The following is a 16,814-nucleotide window of genomic DNA, read 5'->3' on the forward strand; positions in this document are numbered from 1 at the left end:
AGGGGACTCCCTGGTGCCAACTTAAGGTCATGGGAACAAGGAGAGGACTCCCTGGTACCAGCCTGGGGCCATGGGGACAGGGAGGGGACTCCCTGGTACCAGCCTGGGGCCATGAAGGGCATTCCCTGGTGCCACCTTGAGGTCATGGGGACAGGAAGGGGACTCCCTGGTACCAGCTTGGGGCCATGAAGGGTACTCCCTGGAGCCAGCCTGGGGCCATGAAGGGTACTCCCTGGTGCCAGCCTGGGGCCATGGGGACAGGGAGGGGACTCCCTAGTACCAGCCTGGGGCCATGGGGATAGGGAAGGGACTCCCTGGTGTCAGCTTAAGGCCATGAAGGGGACTCCCTAGTGCCAACTTAAGGTCATGGGGACAAGGAGAGGACTCCCTGGTACCAGCCTGGGGCCATGGGGACATGGAGGTGACTCCCTGGTGCCAGCTTGAGGCCATGGGGACAGGGAGGGGACTCCCTGGTGCCACCTTGAGGTCATGGGGACAGGAAGGGGACTTCCTGGTACCAGCCTGGGGCAATGGGGACAGGGAGAGGACTCCCTGGTACCAGCCTGGGGCCATGAGGATAAGGAAGGGACTCCCTGGTACCAGCTTGGGGCCATGAAGGGTACTCCCTGGTGCCAGCCTGGGGCCGTGGGGACAGGGAGAGGACTCCCTGGTACCAGCCTGGGGCCATGGGGAAAAGGAGAGGACTCCCTGGTGCCAATTTGGGGTTATGAGGACAGGGACTGGACTCCCCTGGTGCCAACTTGGGGCCATGGGGACAGAGAGAGGGCTTTGAGAGTGGAGAGGAGGTAGAAATTGTTGGCAGTGAGGGTAAGGAGAGCCTGGCACAGGTTACCCAGGGAGGTGTTGAAGGCCAGGCTGGATGAGGCCTTGAGCACCCTGTCCTGGTGGCAGCTGCCCCTTGCCCATGCCATAGGAGTTCCAACTGGATGAGCTTTAAGATCCCTCCCAACCCAAAACCCTGTTCTATGAACCTCTAAAGATGGAAATGGAGTCCTGGGGGGCACCAAACCTCAGCTCTTCCCCTCCACAGACTTAGAGCAGCTCAGAGCTAGGCTGGGTTGGTTCCAGGCAGCCAGACAGAGCTGCTCCATTTAGATTCCACAGCTCATTCCTTCCAGAACAGCCTAAAGGAGTCTATAAATAGCATCTCTGGAGAAGATATTACAGAGGGGGGTTCTTTTTTATCCCTTCCTCTCTCTCATCCTCAACCTTGCTCATGTCTCAGGCTATTTTGGGTCTCTCCCTTCATTCATACATCCTTGGCCCTAGATCTTCCATCACCTTGTTCCTGCTGCTCTGAGCAGGGTTGGCAGGAGCTAACACCAGGCTGAGCAGCACAACTCACCCAGCACAGCACCCACAAGGGCAGGCAGGAGCTAACACCAGGCTGAGCAGCACATCTGACCCAGCACAGCACCCACAAGGGCTGGCAGGAGCCAACACCAGGCTGGGCAGCACAACTCACCCAGCACAGCACCCACAAGGGCTGGCAGGAGCCAACACCAGGCTGAGCAGCACATCTGACCCAGCACAGCACCCACAAGGGCTGGCAGGAGCCAACACCAGGCTGAGCAGCCATGGTCTGGTTGATGGCACAGGGCTGGGTGCTAGGTTGGCACTGAGTGCCATGGTGTGATTGATTGGCCAGGGCTGGCCGCTAGGTTGGCACTCAGTGCCATGCTCTGGTTGATTGCACAGGGCTGGGTGCTAGGTTGGCACTGAGTGCCATGGTGTGGTTGATTGGCCAGGGCTGGCCGCTAGGTTGGCACTCAGTGCCATGCTCTGGTTGATTGCACAGGGCTGGCTGCTAGGTTGGCACTCAGTGCCATGGTCTGGTTGGTTGGGCAGGGCTGGGTGCTAGGCTGGCACTTAGTGCCATGCTCTGGTTGATTGGCTAGGGCTGGGTGCTAGGTTGGCATTTAATGCCATGCTCTGGTTGCTTGGCCAGGGCTGGGTGCTAGGTTGGCACTGGCTGAGCTTGGAGCTCTCTCCCAACCTGCTTGATTCTATGACTCCTCACTCAGAGGCTGTGAGTGCAGCAGTGCCAACTGCTTAGTCACCAGAGAAGGGCTTCAGCAGAGCAGGCAGCAGCAGCAGCAGCAGCAGCAGCATGCCCTGGAAGTGAAGTGCAGTGAGCAGTGCTTTAGCTCAGCAAGCAGTGCTTGAAAGCCCTCCAGAGCCAGACAGAGGAGGAGGAACAAGATCCTTCCTCTGCTGAGGGCTGCAGCATCACTTCCCCTGGCAGAGGGTGAAGGCTGGGAGAGGGCAGGGATGGTCCCAACTGATGTCATTTACCTGCACCTAAGCAAGACCTCTGACACTGTCCCACTCCACATCCTGACACTGTCCCACTCCACATCCTGACACTGTCCCACTCCACATCCTGGTCTCCAAGCTGGTGACACGTGGGTCAAACCCAAGCTGCTTTAGCTCCTAAAAACCTCTCTGAGGAGCAACTTGCTCCTCTGGTTGTGGCTCAGCCTTTGCAACCCCCCTCCCCCCCTCCCAAGCCTTCTCCCAGGGCCTTTCTTCACAGTATCATCAGGGTTGGAAGAGACCTCACAGATCATCAAGTCCAACCCTTTACCACAGAGCTCAAGGCTAGACCATGGCACCAAGTTCTTGCCCATAGGGAAGGCAGATGTGGGGCAGCAGAGCAGCTGCAGCCTCCTGCTCATCCTCGTGGCCCTTCTCTGGACACCTTCCAGCCCTTTCCTGGCACAGAGGCTCCAGAACTGGGCACAGTGCTCCAAGCTGGCTGCAGAGGGGCAGAATTCCCTCCTTCACCCTGCTGCCCACACTGCTCTTGCTGCAACCCAGGCTCTGCTTGGCTCTCTGGGCTGCCACTGCCCACTGCTGGCTCACGTCGAGCTTCTCACCCACCGGCACTCATCTCCGGAGCTCCTTTCCAACCCCCTCATTAATCCTCTGCTGAGTGCACTAACACCTGGAGGAAGAGGAAAGAGCTGCTAAGAGCAGGGAGGAGGAGGGAGAAAGGGGGGTGGAGGGGGTAGGGGGGAAGGTTTTCCAGCCGTGGGAAAAGAGGAGGAGAGGGAAGAGGCAGGTCCAGCTCCTGCTGCTCCTTCGCGGGATGCCAGGCGGGCTCGGAGGGCAGCCAGCGGCGCTTGGTATGCGCCGCACATCAGAGCTGGAGCCAGCGGCTGGCTTTGTGCACAGAGGAGGAGGAGGAGGAGGAGGAAAGCAATATCCTGCCATTGCCATGGCAACGGGCTGGCTGAGCCAGAAGCAAGCAGGTCCCATCCATCAGGAGCCTCGCCCCCCTGAGCCTCGCCGGGAAGACGCAGGCTGAAGCCATCGCTGCCATCCCGATGAGGGGAGCAGCCTGAAGGGATGACCCAGAAGGGATTTCCACCCTGGCTGAAGGGATGTGCTGTGTCCTTGGCTCGGTGTGAACTGGAAGGAGCAGGATAGAGGAGGAGACCTGGCTGAGGTGGCAAAGCCATGCCCAGGATGGGGGCCCCAGAGAGCAGCAGGGAGAGCGGCGAAGCTCTTTGCACAGCTCGGAGGCAGAGGAGCAGCTTCTCAAGACCCTTCCTAAAGGAGCTGCTTTAAAGAAGCAGCTGCTTCCCAGTGGGAAGAGGCATCGTTTTCTCCCTCCACTGCCTCCAGAGCATGGGTTTTGAGGGCAAACTAACCCCATCAGGCTTCTCCAGCTTCTTTCCAGATCTAGGTCAGGTTAATTTGCTGCTTGTTCTGCTTGAACGGAGCTCAGAGTGGTGGTGGTGGCAGCAGAGGGAAAAGAGCAGCCCCTGAAGGATGGGTGCTGGGTGGGGATGCACTTCTTAGCATGCAAAGCATCACCTTGATGCCCTTGGAAGGGGAGATTTGCCCTCTGGTCAACAAGCTGTGCTGGCTCCAGCAGGTTGAAGAGGAAGATGAGGTGAGCCAGAATGTGCTGAGGCGCAGGATGAGTGCCAGGACCCCCAAGGGGCAAGCTGCAGCAACAGCTCCTGGGGCACCAGGGATGGCAAAGCTAAGGACTGAGCTCTTGGAGATGCTGTCCTTGATGGTATCCCTGGGAAAAGGAGGTGTTCAGGGCCAGCTTTGGATGTGGATGTTCCCTGGGTGATGAAATGGGGCACAAACAGCCAGGGTCAAAGTGGTTCTTGCCTAGGAGAAGAGGAGAGTTCAGCTGAAGCAAGAGGGAGAATAGGAAGGTTAAAGGCTGCAAAGCACTTCCCAGAACACTGAATCCCAGCAGGGTGAGGGTTGGAAGGGACCTCTGCAGATCACTTTAGATCCCCTCCTAAAGCAAGGGCACCCACAGCAGCTTGCCCAACATCACAAAGCCCAGCTGGGGTTGGAAGCTGTCCAGAGAAAGAGTCTCCACAACCTCTCTGAGCAGCCTGCTCCAGCACCCTCCCAACAAAGAAGTCTCTCCTTATGGTCAGATGGAACCTCCTGAGTGCCAGTTTGTGCCCTCTGCCCCTTGCCCTGTCCCTGGGCACCAGTTCTAAGCATCTGGCCCCATCCTCTTGTCTCCTCAACCTTTAGCTCTTGCCAAGCATTGCTCAGCTCTCCTCTGGGGCTGCTCCTCTCCAGCCTCCACAGCCCCCAGGGCTTTCATCCTATTAAAGGAGACCAAGACCTGGGAGGTTGAGGTAAAAAACCCAACCCTGTGATGAGGACTGGTGAGGCAGGAGGGTGAAGGGATAGGGCATGGGGGACCAGGAATGCCAAGGATGCTGCTGGCTGTGCCCTCCTGCCTCCCCACCACTCAGTGCTGCAGTCTACACCAAGGCTTCCCCTCAGAGCTTCGTGTGGTGCTGTGGGATCTGGTTTGGCACCAGAACTGAGAGGGAGATGTTGGTTGGACTTGACCTTAAAGGTCCTTTCCAGCCATGTTTTAGCATCAGAATTGAGAGGGAGATGTTGGTAGGACTTGACCTTAAAGGTCCTTTCCAGCCATGTTTTAGCATCAGAATTGAGAGGGAGATGTTGGTAGGACTTGACCTTAAAGGTCCTTTCCAGCCATGGTCTAGCTCCAGTCTGGAGAGACAGGTCCTGGTTGGACCTGACCTTAAAGGTCCTTTCCAGCCATGGTCTAGCTCCAGTCTGGAGAGACAGATCCTGCTTGGACCTGACCTTAAAGGTCCTTTCCAGCCATGGTCTACCTCCAGTCTGGAGAGACAGATCCTGGTTGGACCTGATCTTAAAGATCCTTTCCAGCCAGGCTTTAGCCCCAGACTGGAGAGACAGGTCCTGGTTGGACCTGATCTTAAAGGTCTTTTCCAGCCACACTTTAGCTCCAGTCCCAGACAGATCCTGGTTGGACCTGATCTGAAAGGTCCTTTTCCAACCCAAAGCTTGGATGATTTATTGGGTTTTATTGTTCCCCCCTCCCCTTCCTCCACAACCTTCAGCTGAAGCCAAGGTTTGGGGTGGAGGGGGATGGAGTGGAGAGGAGAGGCAAGCCAGGGGCAGGCAGTGGCAGAGCCAGGAGCAGTCAGCAGCCAGGCTGGCCCAGCCCCAGGCACACACAGTGTGAAAAGCAAACTTGCCTTTTTCTCTCTCCCCTTCCCAAACCTCCCTTCAGCTTTTTAAGCCAGCAAAGCAAAACCCCTCACCATAAATCTTCCCACACCAATTGAGCTGAGACCTCTTTTCAAGTCCTCAGCACAGCAACTTTGCTCCTCTGATCCTGCCAGGACCTTTCTTTCCCCTTTCTCCCCTCCTCTCCTTTTACAGCTGCTGGATTGCAGCCTGAGGCTGGGGAGGAAGCAAGGCTGAGAGCTTCTCCTCTCCCTCCCAGGGTAACTCCTGCTAACAGCCATCACCAAAGCAGCAACTTGAGGGGTGGTTACTTTATACTACTACCATAAAGAACCTGAAAGGAGGTTGTAGAGAGGTGGGGGTTGGTCTGTTGAAGCAAGTAATGAGGGATAGGTCATGAGGAGATGGCCTCAAAGTGCACCAAGGGAGGTTCAGGTTGGATATTAGGAAGAGTTTCTTCACTGAAAGGATTCTCAGGTGCTGGAGCAGGCTGCACAGGGAGGTGATGGAGTCCTCAAGCCCTGGAGGGATTTGAGAGGCCTTAAATGGATGTGGGGCATGATTTAGTCAGTGTTAGCTCAATGGTTGGACTCAAAGAGCTGAAAGGTCTTTTCCTGCCATGGTTTAGCTCCAGAAATGGGAGGCAGATACTGGTTGGAGCCAAAGAGCTGAAAGGTCTTCCCCTGCCATGGTTTAGATCCAGATTTGAGAGGTAGATACTCAAAGAATCAAGCAGGTTGGAAGAGAGCTCCAAGCTCAGCCAGGCCAACCTAGCACCCAGCCCTGGCCAACCAACCAGACCATGGCACTCAGTGCCAACCTAGCACCCAGCCCTGCCCAACCAACCACACCATGGCACTCAGTGCCAACCTAGCACCCAGCCCTGCCCAACCAACCACACCATGGCACTCAGTGCCAACCTAGCACCCAGCCCTGCCCAACCAACCACACCATGGCACTCAGTGCCAACCTAGCACCCAGCCCTGCCCAATCAGCCACACCATGGCACTCAGTGCCAACCTAGCACCCAGCCCTGCCCAACCAACCACACCATGGCACTCAGTGCCAACCTAGCACCCAGCCCTGCCCAACCAACCAGAGCATGGCACTCAGTGCCAACCTAGCACCCAGCCCTGCCCAACCAACCACACCATGACACTCAGTGCCAACCTAGCACCCAGCCCTGCCCAACCAACCACACCATGGCACTCAGTGCCAACCTAGCACCCAGCCCTGGCCAAGCAACCAGACCATGGCACTCAGTGCCAACCTAGCACCCAGCCCTGGGAGCCAAGAAGGCCAATGGGGTCCTGGGGGGGCATGGAGCAGATTGTGTCCAGCAGATCAAGGTCTGGGAATGGCAGGACAAGGAAGGGAGATTGAAAGTGGATGTTAGGGAAAGGTTCATAGCAATGAGGGTGGGCAGAGCCTGGCACAGGTTGCCCAGGGAGGCTGTGGAGCACAGAATCACCCAATGTGATCAAAGATCACATTGGGTGATTCTGTGCTCCACAACCTCCCTGGAGATGTTCAGTGCCAGGTTGGATGAGGCCTTGAGTGACCTTGAGTGAGAGGTGTCCCTGCCTATGACCCAGGGAGGGTTGGAAGTGGCTGAGCTTTGAGCTCCCTCCCAACCCAAACCCTTCTCTGCTTCCTCTCCTTTGCTGTTGGCTCCTACACCTCTCCTGTGCATCCTGCAGCAGCTCCTAAACCCTTCTCTGATCCTATAACTTGGCTACAGGTCTCCATCAGAGGAAACAAACCCAAACCCTAAACCCCACTTTGAGTCTGAGAGCTGCAAAGAAGTTTGCAAGGACATTTTCTGTTTTGGGAAGCAGAGCTTTTAAAGGTTGCCCTTCAAAAGCAGCTCCAAAACATCCTCCTGAAGCAGCAAGAAGTGCTGCAGCAGCTTAGCAGCACACAACAGCTGCCAGCCAGGATCCCCCCTCCACCTGTCTACACATCAAAAGGCAACTGCTGGCTTCAGCTTCCTTCCAACCTCTATTGGATTGCCTCTGGTGAATCTTAACTAGGTCTCTCTTGACCATCCCTTCCCAGGAGGGGCTGAGGAGGAAGGGGAAGAGAAGGCAGAGATGAGTCAGGATGCTGCAGGATGCTGGCATCCATTCAAGCAGCGAGGAGGTGGTGCAGCACCTTGGGCTCCTCTCATGGGAAACAGAGGGAGAGGATCCAGCTGCAGCCCAGCACCAGCCTGGCATTGTTTTGGCTTTCCTGACTCCTGGCAAAGAACACAGGGATGAAGGATGTGAGGGTGGAGTGATGGATGGAGTGAAGGATGCAAGGGTGGAATGAGGAATGGAATGAAGGATGCAAGGGTGGAGTGAAGGATGCAAGGGTGGAATGAAGGAAGGAAGGATGCAAGGAAGGATGCAAGGAAGGATGCAAGGAAGGATGCAAGGAAGGATGCAAGGAAGGATGCAAGGAAGGATGCAAGGAAGGATGCAAGGAAGGATGCAAGGAAGGATGCAAGGGTGGATGCAAGGGTGGATGCAAGGAAGGATGCAAGGAAGGATGCAAGGGTGGATGCAAGGGTGGATGCAAGGGTGGATGCAAGGGTGGATGCAAGGGTGGATGCAAGGGTGGATGCAAGGGTGGATGCAAGGGTGGATGCAAGGGTGGATGCAAGGGTGGAGTGAAGGATGCAAGGGTGGAGTGAAGGATGCAAGGGTGGAGTGAAGGATGCAAGGGTGGAGTGAAGGATGCAAGGGTGGAGTGAAGGATGCAAGGGTGGAGTGAAGGATGCAAGGGTGGAGTGAAGGATGCAAGGAAGGATGCAAGGGTGGAGTGAAGGAAGGAATGAAGGATGCAAGGAAGGATGCAAGGGTGGAGTGAAGGAAGGAATGAAGGATGCAAGGAAGGATGCAAGGGTGGAGTGAAGGATGCAAGGAAGGATGCAAGGAAGGAATGAAGGATGCAAGGGTGAAAGGAAGGATGCAATGGTGAAGGATGCAAGGGAGGAGGATGCAAGGGTGGAGTGGAGGATGCAAGGGTGGAGTGGAGGATGCAAGGGTGGAGTGGAGGATGCAAGGGTGGAGTGGAGGATGCAAGGGTGGAGTGGAGGATGGAGTGAAGAATGCAAGAATGGAGTGAAGGATGCAAGGGTGGAGTGGAGGATGCAAGGGTGGAGTGAAGGATGCAAGGGTAGAAAGGTTTGGGGTTTGGAAGGGATCTTCAAAGCTCATCCAGTCCGACCCCACTGAGCTCAAGCAGGGATGGGCTCGACTAGAGCAGGTTGCTCACAGCCCCAAACAACCTGGGCTGGAAGAGTGACAGCTCTGAGCTCCCTTCCAGCCCTAAGCCATTCTGTGATTGTTCTCTTGACCATAGAAGGGTTTAGGTTGGAAGGGAGCTCAAAGCTCAGCCACTTCCAACCCTCCCTGTGCCATAAGCAAGGACACTTCCCACTAGAGCAGGTCAATCAAACCCACATCCAACCTGGCCTTGAACACCTCTAGGGAGGCTGTGGAGCAGCATCCCCCTGGCACCTCCAGAGTGCTCAGATTGCCACTCCCTGAGGACATCAGCATGGCACAACCCCATGGAGAAGACACCTGAGCCCCCAGCACTCTTGCCTGGTAGGTGAAAAGGACTTCTTTAGGAGCTGCTTTTGAAGGAGCACCTCTCAGAGGTGGAAAAGAAGAAGGCTTCAACAGACAGAAGGGCCTGAGCTTGCCTGGCATCCAGCCGGGCACCACAGGCTCTGCAGTGAGTCTGCTTGGGCTTAACCCACAGCCCAGGTGCCAAAGCTCCCAGCTCAAACTCAAAGCCTGGCTTAGAGGTGGCAGCAGAGAGCTTGAGGAGGACCTTGTGCAGCACTCACTCACTCACCTCATCCGACTCATCCGAGAGGGTCCTCAGGAGGATGGGGAAGAGGCTGTCGGTGTGGCGGAACATCTAAGGGGCAGAAAGATGGGTGGCATCAGCCCTCCAGCTGGGCACCCACTACCACCACCCTGCTGCCACATGGAGAAGCTGCTGAAGGCTGAGCTGAGGAGCAGCCAAAAGGCAGCAGAGGATGGCAAAGCCTGCTGAGAGAGCAGCCAGCGCCAAGGCGGCGAGGAGGAGGCTTGGACGGAGGAAGCAGGAGGTACCCTCCTACCCCCTACCTACCCCAAGGTGGGCACCTGGCACCTACCTTACGAGGGGTCTTGATGTACAAGTGGTAGAGCCACTTGAGGACAGCAATCCTGGTCATCATCCCAGTGGAGCTGTCGTGGAGGTGGCAGTCGAGCACCTGGACGATGCCATCCAGGTTCAGGGGCACCTGCAGCCGCTCGGAGCTGCAGAGGAGGAGAGGCTGAGGCAGAGCTGTGGTGCCCAACCCCCTGCTGCCAGGCTGAGGGGGCATACACATGGTAGAGAGGGCACTGCTGTGGTGCCCAACTCCCTGCTGCCATGCTGAGGGGGCATACACAGGGCAGAGAGGGCACTGCTGTGGTGCCCAACTCCCTGCTGCCAGGCTGAGGGGGCATACACAGGGCAGAGAGGGCAGAGCTGTGGTGCCCAACTCCTTGCCCTGCTCCTGCCCCACTCAGCTGCTCCTTAGCCTGCTCCTGTCCCACTCAGCTGCTCCTTAGCCTGCTCCTGCCCCACTCAGCTGCCCCTTAGCCTGCTCCTGCCCCACTCAGCTGCCCCTTAGCCTGCTCCTGCCCCACTCAGCTGCCCCACGCAGCTGCCTCCTTGCCCTGCTCCTGCCCCACTCAGCTGCCTCCTTGCCCTGCTCCTGCCCCACTCAGCTGCCTCCTTGCCCTGCTCCTGCCCCACTCAGCTGCCTCCTTGCCCTGCTCCTGCCCCACTCAGCTGCCCACATGCCCTGCTCCTGCCCCACTCAGCTGCCTCCTTAGCCTGCTCCTGCCCCACTCAGCTGCCCACATGCCCTGCTCCTGCCCCACTCAGCTGCCTCCTTAGCCTGCTCCTGCCCCACTCAGCTGCCACCTTGCCCTGCTCCTGCCCCACTCAGCTGCCTCCTTGCCCTGCTCCTTCCCCACTCTCCTTCTCTGGAGACTTTCAAGCCCTGTCTGGATGTGTTCCTTTGGGACCTGTCCAACCTCAACCTGCCCTGCTGTGACTTGAGGCTGTTTCCTCTTCCCCTGCTGCTTGTTCTCTGGGAGAAGAACCCAACCCCCACCTGGCTCTCACCTCCTCCTAGGCAGCTGCAGAGCCAAAAGCTTTCCCCTCACCCCCCCAGAGGCTGAACACCTCCACTTCCCTCAGCTGCTCCCCCCCAAACCTTGTGCTGTAGCCCCCAGAGTGGGGTCTGCTGGTGGAGAAGCAGCCTCTTGACTCAGCCCAGCCCCCAGGCACCATCCAGAGGGGCTGAAACTGGGCAGGGGGCAAACTCCTACAGTGCCCACACTGCACAAGGGAGCAGCAGCAGATTGCCACCTTTGCAGGGGTGAAGGGAGACAGCAGCAGAGCCTCAGCTGCTTGGCAGCTCAGAGCCTGCTCCCTGTTATCCCCCAGCAGCAGCAGCGAGGGCACCGCCTCGGTGCCAACCTCTGAGCCTCCAGCATTGGCATCTGCAGCAGGGCAGATGTCAGCTGGGATTGCTTCCATCTAACCCACTGGCCCAGATCTTCTCCTCCTCCTCCTCCTCCTGGGGAAGATGAAGGTGGCCCTGGCATGGCCTCTGAGGGCTGCCAGAAGAGGCTTTTAGGGTGGATGGAGCTGCGGAGGGCAGCAGGGGGAGGGAGGAGATTCAACCCCTCTGAGCTGCTCTGCTGAGAGCCCAACTGCAGCACTGGCACCACTCCTGCTGCCCCAGCACCACTCCTGCTGCCTCAGCACCACTCCTGCTGCCCCAGCATCAGGGCCAAGGGCAGGTTGTGCACTGTGGCCACAGCAGCCCCAAGCAGCAGTGCAGGCTGGGGCCAGAGGGGCTGAGAGCAGGCAGGCAGAGAGGGCCCTGGGGGTGCTGTGAGAGAGCAGCTGCAGAGGAGGCAGCAGTGTGCCCAGGTGGGCAGCAGAGCCAGTGGCAGCCTGGGCTGGCTCAGGAGCAGTGTGGGCAGCAGGAGAAGGGAGGTTCTTGTGCCCCTGTGCCCAGCCCTGCTCAGGCCAGCCCTGGAGTGCTGTGTCCAGCTGTGGGCTCCTGAATTGCAGAGAGCTGCTGAGGTGCTGGAAGGTGCTGAGAGAAGGGCAGCAAGGCTGGGGAGGGGCCTGGAGCACAGCCCTGTGAGGAGAGGCTGAGGGAGCTGGGGGGGTGCAGGCTGCAGCAGAGGAGGCTCAGGGCAGAGCTGATTGCTGCCTGCAGCTGCCTGCAGGGAGGCTGTAGCCAGGTGGGGTTGGGCTCTGGTGCCAGGCAGGCAGCAGCAGCAGAAGGGGCCCCAGGCTGAAGCTGTGTCAGGGCAGGTGTGGGCTGGCTGTGAGGAGGAAGCTCCTGGCAGAGAGAGTGATTGGCACTGGCATGGGCTGCCCAGGGAGGTGGTGGAGTCACAATCCCTGGAGGTGTTGAAGCAAAGCCTGGCTGAGGCACTTAGTGCCATGGTGTGGTTGACTGGCAAGGGCTGGGTGCTAGGTTGGACTGGATGAGCTTGGAGGTCTCTTCCAACCTGCTTGATTCTGTGACTCTATGGTGCAGAAGCACCAGAGATGATGCTAGGCCATCCCCAGCCACCCCCACAGTGTCCTCCTCCAGCTCATCCTCCCACACAGCTCTGTCAGCCTCTCTCAGGAGGTGCCAGAAGCCTTCCCCCTTCTTCTCCAGATCCTCTGAAGCAAGGACCAGAACCTACCTGGTGACTGTGAAGACACTGCTGCTGCTGAGGTTGGAGTCACCAGATGCTTCCAGAGATCCTGCAGGGGAAAGAAGGGAGGTTAGTGGGAATGGCAGGGATCACAGGGGTTGGAAGGGAGCCAAGGAGATCATCCACTCCAACCCCCTCCCTGCCAGAACAGGACTACACAATCCAGCTCAGGGCACACAGGAACACATCCAGACAGGGCTGGAGAGGCTCCAGAGGAGACTCCACAGCCTCTCTGGGCAGCCTGTGCCAGGCTCTGGGACCCTTCCAGCCAAGAAGTTGCCCTTGTGCTGAGCTGAGCCTCCTGTGCTGCAGCTTCCATCCACTGCTGCTTGGCCTAGCCCAGGGAGCAGTGAGCAGAGCCTGTCCCCCCCTCCTGCCCCCAGCCCTCAGAGAGTTGCAGACATTGATCCAATCCCCTCTCAGCCTTCTCTTCTCCAGCCTAAGCAGCCCCAGGGCCCTCAGCCTCTCCTCCCCAGGCACTGCTCCAGGCCCCTCAGCATCCTCACAGCCTCCCCTGGACCCTCTCCAGCAGTTCCTGTCCCTCTGCACCTGGGGAGCCCCAAACTGAAGGCAGGGCTCAAGAGGAGCTCTCAGCAGGGCAGAGCAGAGGGGCAGGAGAAGCTCCCTGGCTCTGCTGGGCACACTCTGCTGAGTGCCCCCCAGGCCCCCATTGGCCTCTTGGCCCCCAGGGCACATTGCTGTGCCAGGGATGCTCTGCCCCAGCACCCCCAGGGCCCTCTCCTTGGGGCTGCTCTCCAGCAGTCACCTCCCAGCCTCTGCTGCTGCAGTTTGCTCTTCCTCCCCAGGTGCAGGACTCTGCCCTTGCCCTTGCTGAGCCTCCCCTGGCTCCTCTGTGCCCAGCTCTGTGCCCAGGGCTCTCTGGGTGGCAGCACAGCCTGCAGCTGGCTCAGCCAAGCCTCCCAGCTTGGTGTCAGCAGCAAACCTGCCCAGCAGACTCTGTCTGTGCCCTCAGCAGTGGCACTGATGAAGCTGTTGAACAGGTCTGGCCCCAGCACTGATCCCTGGGGGACTCCACTGGTCACAGCTCTCCAGCTGGGCCTGGCACCACTGATCACCACCCTCTGAGCTCTGTCTTGTACCCAGTTCCTCACCCACCTCCCTGCCTGCTCTGAGGAGAGCTCCACAACCTCCTGCAGGGACCCCAGCAACAGGGAGCAGGAGGATCCCTTCTGTCTGCAAGGAGCCTTCTACACTCCCTGGCAAACTCCTCTGCACCATCACAGGTGCTGGATGAAGCTGGCAGGAGGATGAGGATGGTAGGAGTCCTCTAGCAGCCTGCCCAGCTTCAGCTCTCTGCCCCAGGTTGGGTTTGCTCCTCTGGAATGGAGGCTCAGACACACAGAGAGCCATACAAAGGCCTTGGAGATCACAAAGTCCAAGCACCAGGACCAGCTCTGTGCTTCTTGAGCACCTCCAGGAGTGGAGACTCCACCACCATCACCATCACCACCATCTCCCTGGGCAGCCTGTCCCAGTGCCTGTCCACTCAGGGAGCTCCCTGACATCCAACCTCAACCTCCTGATGGTTTCAGCCACCCTTACAGAGCACAAAGTCCAAGCACCAGGACCAGCTCTGTGCTTCTTGAGCACCTCCAGGAGTGGAGACTCCACCACCACCACCACCATCACCATCACCACCACCTCCATCACCACCTCCCTGGGCAGCCTGTCCCAGTGCCTGTCCACTCAGGGAGCTCTCTGATATCCAACCTCAACCTCCTGATGGTTTCAGCCATCCTTACAGAGCACAAAGTCCAAGCACCAGGACCTGCTCTGTGCTTCTTGAGCACCTCCAGGAGTGGAGACTCCACCACCACCACCACCATCCCCACCACCACCACCACCATCTCCCTGGGCAGCCTGTCCCAGTGCCTGTCCACTCAGGGAGCTCTCTGATATCCAACCTCAACCTCCTGATGGTTTCAGCCATCCTTACAGAGCACAAAGTCCAAGCACCAGGACCTGCTCTGTGCTTCTTGAGCACCTCCAGGAGTGGAGACTCCACCACCACCATCACCACCACCACCACCACCACCTCCCTGGGCAGCCTGTCCCAGTGCCTGTCCACTCAGGGAGCTCCCTGACATCCAACCTCAACCTCCTGATGGTTTCAGCCATCCTTACAGAGCACAAAGTCCAAGCACCAGGACCAGCTCTGTGCTTCTTGAGCACCTCCAGGAGTGGAGACTCCATCACCACCACCACCATCACCACCTCCCTGGGCAGCCTGTCCCAGTGCCTGTCCACTCAGGTAGCTCTCTGATATCCAACCTCAACCTCCTGATGGTTTTAGCCACCCTTACAGAGCACAAAGTCCAAGCACCAGGACCTGCTCTGTGCTTCTTGAGCACATCCAGGAGTGGAGACTCCACCACCACCACCATCCCCACCACCATCCCCACCACCACCTCCCTGGGCAGCCTGTCCCAGTGCCTGTCCACTCAGGGAGCTCCCTGATATCCAACCTCAACCTCCTGATGGTTTCAGCCACCCTTAAAGAAGGAGCTCAGACCTGCTCAGTTGCCTCCCACCCAACCCAAGCTTCCTGGCACCACTCAAGCACAGCGAAGGCTGAATCCAAGCCAGGGCATCTCCACCCTTGCCAGCTCTCTTGTGACCCCAAGAGGCTGCTAAGTGACTCAAAAGAGCTTTCCAACCTCTGCTCCCTGCTAAAAAGCAGGAGGTCTTAGAAGCACAGTGACAAAGCAGGAGAGGAGGAGTTTGACTCCTTGTGCCCCCTTGTGCCAGCAGCCTCGAGTTACACAGGAGGCAGCAGCAGGGCCAGGGAGCAGAGCTTCACTTATGAACCAATCACCCCAAATCCCCCCCAAAAGAGCTTTTAAACTGCTCCAAGCCCCCAAAAAACCACATCTTGAAGACCTTCCCTCCTGGCTCAGAAGCAATCAGAACTCACCACTGGCTGCTGGCTCTGGCTTGGAAAGGGACTCTGAAGAGCTGGGCTCTGTCAGCAGGGTGAGGGAGTGCTTGGCTTCATCCACCTCATCATCCTCTGGGATGACCAGCTTCATCAGGCTCTGGTTGCACACATTGGCCACCTCCTTGATGTCTGAGTGGGGCTGCTGTAAGGAAGCAGGTGCCAAGGCAAAGCCAGCCCCAGCCCCAGCAGCTGCTGCCACCCACTGCCTGGGTGTGAGCCAGCAGTGTGCCCAGCTGGCACAGAGGGCCAGTGGCATCTTGGTCTGGACCAGGAGCACTCTGTGCTGCCACTGGGGAGGTCTCCCCTCCAGCAGTGGGTGCAGCTCTGGGGCCTTTGCTGCAAGAGATAGTGAGGGGCTGGAGCAGGGGCAGAGGAGAGCAGAGAGAAGGGGGGAAAGGGCAAAGGGGAAGGGGGGAAAAGGGCAGAGGGGAAGGGGGGAAAAGGGGCAGAGAGGGAGGGGGAAAAGGGGCAGAGAGGGAGGGGGAAAAGGGGCAGAGAGGGAGGGGGAAAAGGGGCAGAGAGGGAGGGGGAAAAGGGGCACAGAGGGAGGGGGAAAAGGGGCACAGAGGGAGGGGGAAAAGGGGCACAGAGGGAGGGGGAAAAGGGGCACAGAGGGAGGGGGAAAAGGGGCACAGAGGGAGGGGGAAAAGGGGCACAGAGGGAGGGGGAAAAGGGGCACAGAGGGAGGGGAGGGGGAAAGGGCAGAGGGAGGAGAGGAGCCTCAAGGGGGGGACCTTGTCACACTCTGGAGCTACCCAAAGGGAAGCTGTAGTCAGGTGAGGGTCAGGCTCTGCTCCCAGGCAGCTTGTGCCAGGACAAGAGGGCATGGCCTGAAGCTGTGCCAGGGGAGGGCCAGGCTGAGGGTCAGGAAGCACTTCCCCAGAGCCAGGCTGGGGGGCAGGAAGCACTTCCCCAGAGCCAGGCTGGGGGGCAGGAAGCACTTCCCCAGGGCCAGGCTGGGGGGCAGGAAGCACTTCCCCAGGGCCAGGCTGGGGGGCAGGAAGCACTTCCCCAGGGCAAGGGTTAATTAGGGACTGGGAGGCAGTGCCCAGGGGGTGATGGAGCTGCCTTCCCCAGGGGGTGATGGAGCTGCCCTCCCCAGGGGGGTGATGGAGCTGCCCTCCCCAGGGGGCCTCCAGGGAGGCTCAGCTGTGGCACCGAGTGCCAGGCTCTGGATGCTGCAGGGCTGTGAGCTCCCAGGCTGGCCTGGCTGCTCTCAGAGGTCTACTCCAGCCTCAGTGATGCTGTGGTTCAGTCCAAAAGGCTGCTGGGAGGACTCATCCTGGCCCTCCCCAGCCTTGGTGCCAGGAGCAGGTGGCACAAGGATACTCTTCTTGCGGTCATCGTAGGAGAGGCAGGGCAGGACAGCAGTCAGGATGCCCGAGGAGTAGGGCAGCATCACCCTGCCAGCCAGCTGGATGAACTCCCTCATCCAGCACATGGCTGTCAGCTGGATCAGGTCATCTGCAAGAGGGGGCAGAGGCAAAAGGTGAGGGCAGGACAGAAGCCACCCAGCCCTAGGAACACCTGCGAGCAGAGAGAGCTGCCTCTGCTCC

At 58.8% G+C, this 16,814-nt stretch overlaps 1 protein-coding gene across 1 annotated transcript in view; it reads right to left on the bottom strand.

Annotated features, from left to right (window-relative positions):
* Positions 1-16,814, bottom strand: part of VAC14 (VAC14 component of PIKFYVE complex) — an 87,170-nt gene that overhangs the window by 57,263 nt on the left and 13,093 nt on the right. The window contains exons 8-12 of the mRNA XM_064160542.1: positions 16,588-16,722; positions 15,235-15,387; positions 12,288-12,348; positions 9,692-9,836; positions 9,385-9,450 (exon numbers count right to left, since the gene is read on the bottom strand). Coding sequence (XP_064016612.1) covers positions 9,385-9,450; positions 9,692-9,836; positions 12,288-12,348; positions 15,235-15,387; positions 16,588-16,722 — 560 coding nt within the window. The remainder of the gene's footprint in view (positions 1-9,384; positions 9,451-9,691; positions 9,837-12,287; positions 12,349-15,234; positions 15,388-16,587; positions 16,723-16,814) is intronic.

The sequence above is a fragment of the Pogoniulus pusillus genome, chromosome 20, assembly GCF_015220805.1.
Source record: "Pogoniulus pusillus isolate bPogPus1 chromosome 20, bPogPus1.pri, whole genome shotgun sequence".
NCBI lineage: Eukaryota > Metazoa > Chordata > Aves > Piciformes > Lybiidae > Pogoniulus > Pogoniulus pusillus.